General features: G+C 43.2%; 1 protein-coding gene across 1 annotated transcript in view; it reads right to left on the bottom strand.

The window, feature by feature from the left end:
* jmjd1cb (jumonji domain containing 1Cb) overlaps nucleotides 1-5,000 on the bottom strand; it is a 216,357-nt gene that overhangs the window by 4,340 nt on the left and 207,017 nt on the right. Inside the window, exons 26-27 of the mRNA XM_063221908.1 lie at nucleotides 2,952-3,128; nucleotides 1,794-1,925 (exon numbers count right to left, since the gene is read on the bottom strand). Coding sequence (XP_063077978.1) covers nucleotides 1,794-1,925; nucleotides 2,952-3,128 — 309 coding nt within the window. The remainder of the gene's footprint in view (nucleotides 1-1,793; nucleotides 1,926-2,951; nucleotides 3,129-5,000) is intronic.

Genomic DNA, 5,000 nt, shown 5'->3' with positions numbered 1-5,000 from the left:
ACACACACACAGCTGCTGGTGTACTTGACAGACCTTTTTAATATTTATTTTTCTTCAAAATGCTACTATTACCATGTCAGAACGCTATAAAGGACTTTTTAGGAAAAGCACAAAAGCACAACAATACCTCTTAATGTATGTCCTCTACAAGTCTTCTGATGTCCAGTCTTGCACTTTAAATGTCTGTATGAGCACTGTCTATGTCCATACTGTCTTAAGTCCATGTATAAGTACTGTCTATGTCTATACTGTCTATGTCCTTACCTAGATTAGTCTATGTCTGTATGGGAAAGCAAGAAATGTAATTTCAAATTCTTTGTATGACCAGTGCATGTAAAGAAATTGACAATAAAACCTACTTGACCTGACCTTGACTTGATGTAGGTAGACTACATCACTGGATCAGGGCCAAGTTAACGCAAAAAAAAAAAAACATGAACACGCCAGAGAGAGAGAGAGAGAGAGAGAGAGAGAGAGAGAGAGAGAGAGAGAGAGAGAGAGAGAGAGAGAGACACAGACTGCTACTTAGGCTATAGTTTGTCTGGAGTCTGGGTTCTGGGTCCGTGGGCCTCTCATTGTTAATACGTAGGCTATAGAGGGCTGTTAGCCTGTCCTTCCCTCGCAGAACCCGACATTTGCTTACACTTCATTTTGAGCACGAAAAAGGCAGAGAGAGGTGAAAAAGAGAAGGTGACATTTCTTTCATTTCGGGTCTGTACACTCCCAATTGGCTGTTTTTTTTAGTTTTTTTTTAAATAGGACACGTGTAGCGAAACTAATAGTCTACTACGGTGCTTACTACAATGCAAGTTGCCTATACTATCCCCGCGTCTTTCACAACATAAAATCTATAGCCTAACAAAACCGTAATAATAATAATGAATATCAATTATTAAATATAATAAATATTGCCTTCACGTTTTGCGCTTAAACACTCTTGTCACCCTGTGACAAACATAGCTAAGTTATCCATTCAATCCATGCTTAATAAAATAACTTTGCGTCCTACGTCCTGGTCAGATTACATGAACACCCAGGTGAGAGAGAGAGAGAGAGAGAGAGAGAGAGAGAGAGAGAGAGAGAGAGAGAGAGAGAGAGAGAGAGAGAGAGAGAGAGAGAGAGAGAGAGAGAGAGAGCGAGAGAGAGAGAGAGCACTGACTGCTACTTATAGTTTGTGTAAAATATTTTTTTATTATTATTCCTGCCGGAGTCTGGGTTCTGGGTCCGAGGGCCTCTGGTAACGCGTAGGCTATAGCGAGGGATCCCTGGCCACCTGGCGGTTGTTTGGGTACACTGCAACTAGGCGCGGTATATAACGCGGCTATTAACTCGTCATTGCCCCGTCAACTTGGGAGAATTAAATGGGGACCATCTGTATAGTAGTACTGTATAATAAGAGGTGTATAGTGTAGTATAGTATAGTATCTGCAGCTTGTCTTGGTGGTTGACTTTCTCTTAGTATAGTATAGTATACACACTGTGCAGAATCTTTAGGCAAACAAGTTTTTTGACCTTATCGTGGTAAAAAACATGCTTGCCTATTAATTCTGCACACAGTGTAGTATAAAATAGCATAGTACAGTACAGTACAGTACAGTATAGTATAGTATAGTATAGTATAGTATAGTATAGTATAGTATAGTATAGTATAGTATAGTATAGTGACGTATAGTTTAGTATAGTATGACAGGTGTAGCACCTGTCTTCATTAACTTGTCTTCGTAGTTGACCTCCTCTTTGGAGATCTTAGTATAGTTTAGTCTAGTATAGTGTAGTATAGTCTAGTATTGTACCTGTAGCTTGTCTTCGTAGTTGACTTCTTCTTTGGAGGCGCGCAGCTCCTGGGTGAGGCGGAAGGAGTGCTGCACGTGCTCCGGAGACACAAAGTCGTTGATGACCTGCACACAGCTGTGGAGATTCTGCACCTGTACGCAGAGGGCAAACAGAGAGCAGAGGGCGTCAGGGAGAGTCCCAGAGCCTTAACTGCTATAAGGAGACACAAATGACAATGACAATGAAACAGTGTGTGTGTGTGTGTGTGTGTAGGAGAGAGTGTGTGAGAGAGAAAGAAAGAAAGTGAGAGAGCAAAAAGAGAGTGTGGGAGAAGAAAAACAAGTGTGAGTGTGTGCGTGCGTGCGTGCGTGCACGGTGAGCTAGGATTCGAGGGGAAGGGTAATATTGGTCTGAGACTGAGACAAATGAGGAGAAGTGACAGTAATAAGGTTCATCACGCAAATAGAGCCAACCGCTAGACTATTCTAGTCTCCATCAATTATACACACACGACATTACTGGTCCACACGCACGCACCCACAGTCATCATTCAATGATGTCTGTTATCACATTTCAGAGTTATCTCTTGATTGATGACTGATGGCTATACTCATTGTAAATCTGGCCAAAACAAGCATACATAAACTCCTCATTTTTGCTTCTTAATCAGTCAAACAGATAGAGTGTGAGTGTGACTTGAGGAGAGCAGATTATGGGAGCTTTTTTGCTGTCAAGGGCAGGACGTGTGTCATCCAAGTTAACAAGTATGTGTAAGGACCTGGAATGAACCTGGTGAATGCGCCCAGACATATGGAGGTTTAATGCAATGGTTTTCAATCTTTTTTTTTGAGCCGAGGCACAACTTTTTTTTTTTCATTCTTTGATTTTCCACGGCACACCAGATGATCTCTCACAGCACACTAGTGTTACAGTGTTAGTGTGTTTTTATGCCTCTGTGTGTGTGTGTGCATGATCTGTATGTATGTATTATTTGGGTGTGTATATAATGTGTATAGTGTGCGAATGATCTATGCGTGTGTGTATTATCTGTTTGTGTACATAATGTGCGTATAGTGTGTGCATGACCTGTATGTGTGTATATTATCTGTGTGTGCATATAATGTGTGTATAGTGTGTGCCTGCCCTGTGTGTGTGTGTGTGTCTAAAGAGTGTGTTACCTGGTGCAGGGCTCCGGCGGGGATGAGGACAGAGTCCCCGAGGAACTGCACCACAGTCCAGCCCTGCACGCCGTGCTCCTCCAGCAGACGCTGCCGCAGCTTCCGCGTCAGGTAGCAGCCCTGCTCACGCAGAGGGTCCTGCTCCGACGCCAGCTCCACACCCTGCTCCTTCGCCACCTGAACACAAACACAGAGGGACATACAAAAGGGTTAGTCTCAATGTGGTTGAGACGCTAGTGCAGCGTATGCACTTGGTAGCAGCCTGCTCCAACGACTGCTACTTAGCCACTTGAACATGCACAACACACAAGTATATACTGTAGGAATGGGTTCATGTCAATGTAGTAAAGAAGACGCTGTTGAAGCTCACGCTCCTGCCCCGAGGACAGCTCCCCACCCGCTCCTTAGCTAGGCCACCTAAACAATACACACATATCATTTGTCTATTGTCCAATGACTACTGGGTACCCTCTACTCTTTTACTGTCTGCCCATATCTATGTGCTCTGCTGTTGTGTGTCTCTGTCTCCGAAGCCTGCTCCTTGGCCACCTGATGCAGGCACGCATGCATGCACACAAACCATGAATGAATGAATGTGTGCAGTGTGCCAGATTTGCAGTGTGCAACTTAAATGCATTTTATTTTTGCTAAATCTTCTTTTATCTTGTGTTGTCAGTGATGCAACTGTACACTGTGCCTAGATGCCTTACCCGGTTCCTGCTTAAATTTCCTCCTTGTAAGTTGCTTTGGTTGCAAAGGCTTCTGCTAAGTGCTATGTAATGTAATGAATGAATGAAAACTGCCCGAAGGCATGTTGCACACATGCAAGTTACATACATGCAAACAGAAAGAAAATGCTTAGTCTAAGGAAAGCAGCGACAGTTAATCCATTGAGCATTAGAATTCCGATTGGAATTATTGAGAAAATTGGAATTCTGACGCCTTAGTTGGCCATCTGTAAACTGCAGGCCGAGATTTGTTCAAAATGCCGTCCACCCTTCCAAATGCTTATTGCACAAAAAAGAGACAGATGGATGCACACAGACAATCAGATGGACACACGACACACTTGCATGCATGCATGCACGTATGGAAGACCGGAGGAAAGTTTGCCTTCGGCACGTTTGGTAGGTATAATCAGACCCATTCAGAGTTGTGACAACTGTGGTACCCTGAGGTAGCTTCGACACTTCCTTCAATGGAGACTGAATCAGTGCCCGGAGGGAGGCTGCGTGGTTTCCATTTACTAACACAGAATCACCACATCACAAGCCAAAATTAAGGAGAACCAAACTACATTTAGGGGGAATTACCAACAAAATACATGCACTAGCAATTGTCTTATTTTTAATCAATTCATAAAAAAACTGCTGACATAACGTAAATCTGCAAAATAAGACCTATTTTAAGATGTGGGCTATACTACACTATGCTGTGGAAGCCACTTCCTGGCACTAACAGGGAAGGAAATGAGCCGTAGTAAAAGTGGAACAGAGCGGTCAGTGGGATAAACTTGACTCTCCTATTAGAAGGTTCTGGGTATAATGATCTGCTGTATAATGATCTGCTGATGATAATATTCTATACAGGTATGCAGGGAGATCGTGTGCATATGGGACATAACCAAGGACATAATGAGTGATTAATATTTCATGCTTCTCGGGCTCCCCTTTTACTCTCCTGTCAATAAAGACTCGTCTCGAATGTTAATCAGCACTTGCTTTGTTTGACCAAGAAACTCTACAATTAATGCTTGCTAGACTCCCTAGCCAGACGCCAATCTACATACCAATCCACTCGGTTTAACTAAGCAACAACACTGAATGCACTGCGTATGAGATGTCCAGCCTCATCTCAAATCACGTAATGATCATCTTAACTCTCATCTCAAGTCATCTGATGCAATTGGATACAGGCAAACCAATAGCCTAGCGAGCGAATCCCATACAGCTGCCTCTAGGGGCGTCTAGATTTCTAGGCTAGCAAACCAACGCACTGACTTTTCCTGCATACTTAGTGGTTGCACTCAGTACTCCACATTCCCTCACC

Source organism: Engraulis encrasicolus, chromosome 17, assembly GCF_034702125.1.
Source record: "Engraulis encrasicolus isolate BLACKSEA-1 chromosome 17, IST_EnEncr_1.0, whole genome shotgun sequence".
NCBI lineage: Eukaryota > Metazoa > Chordata > Actinopteri > Clupeiformes > Engraulidae > Engraulis > Engraulis encrasicolus.
Note: the sequence above shows the minus strand (reverse complement) of the source record. Positions and strands in the feature narration are given on the sequence as shown.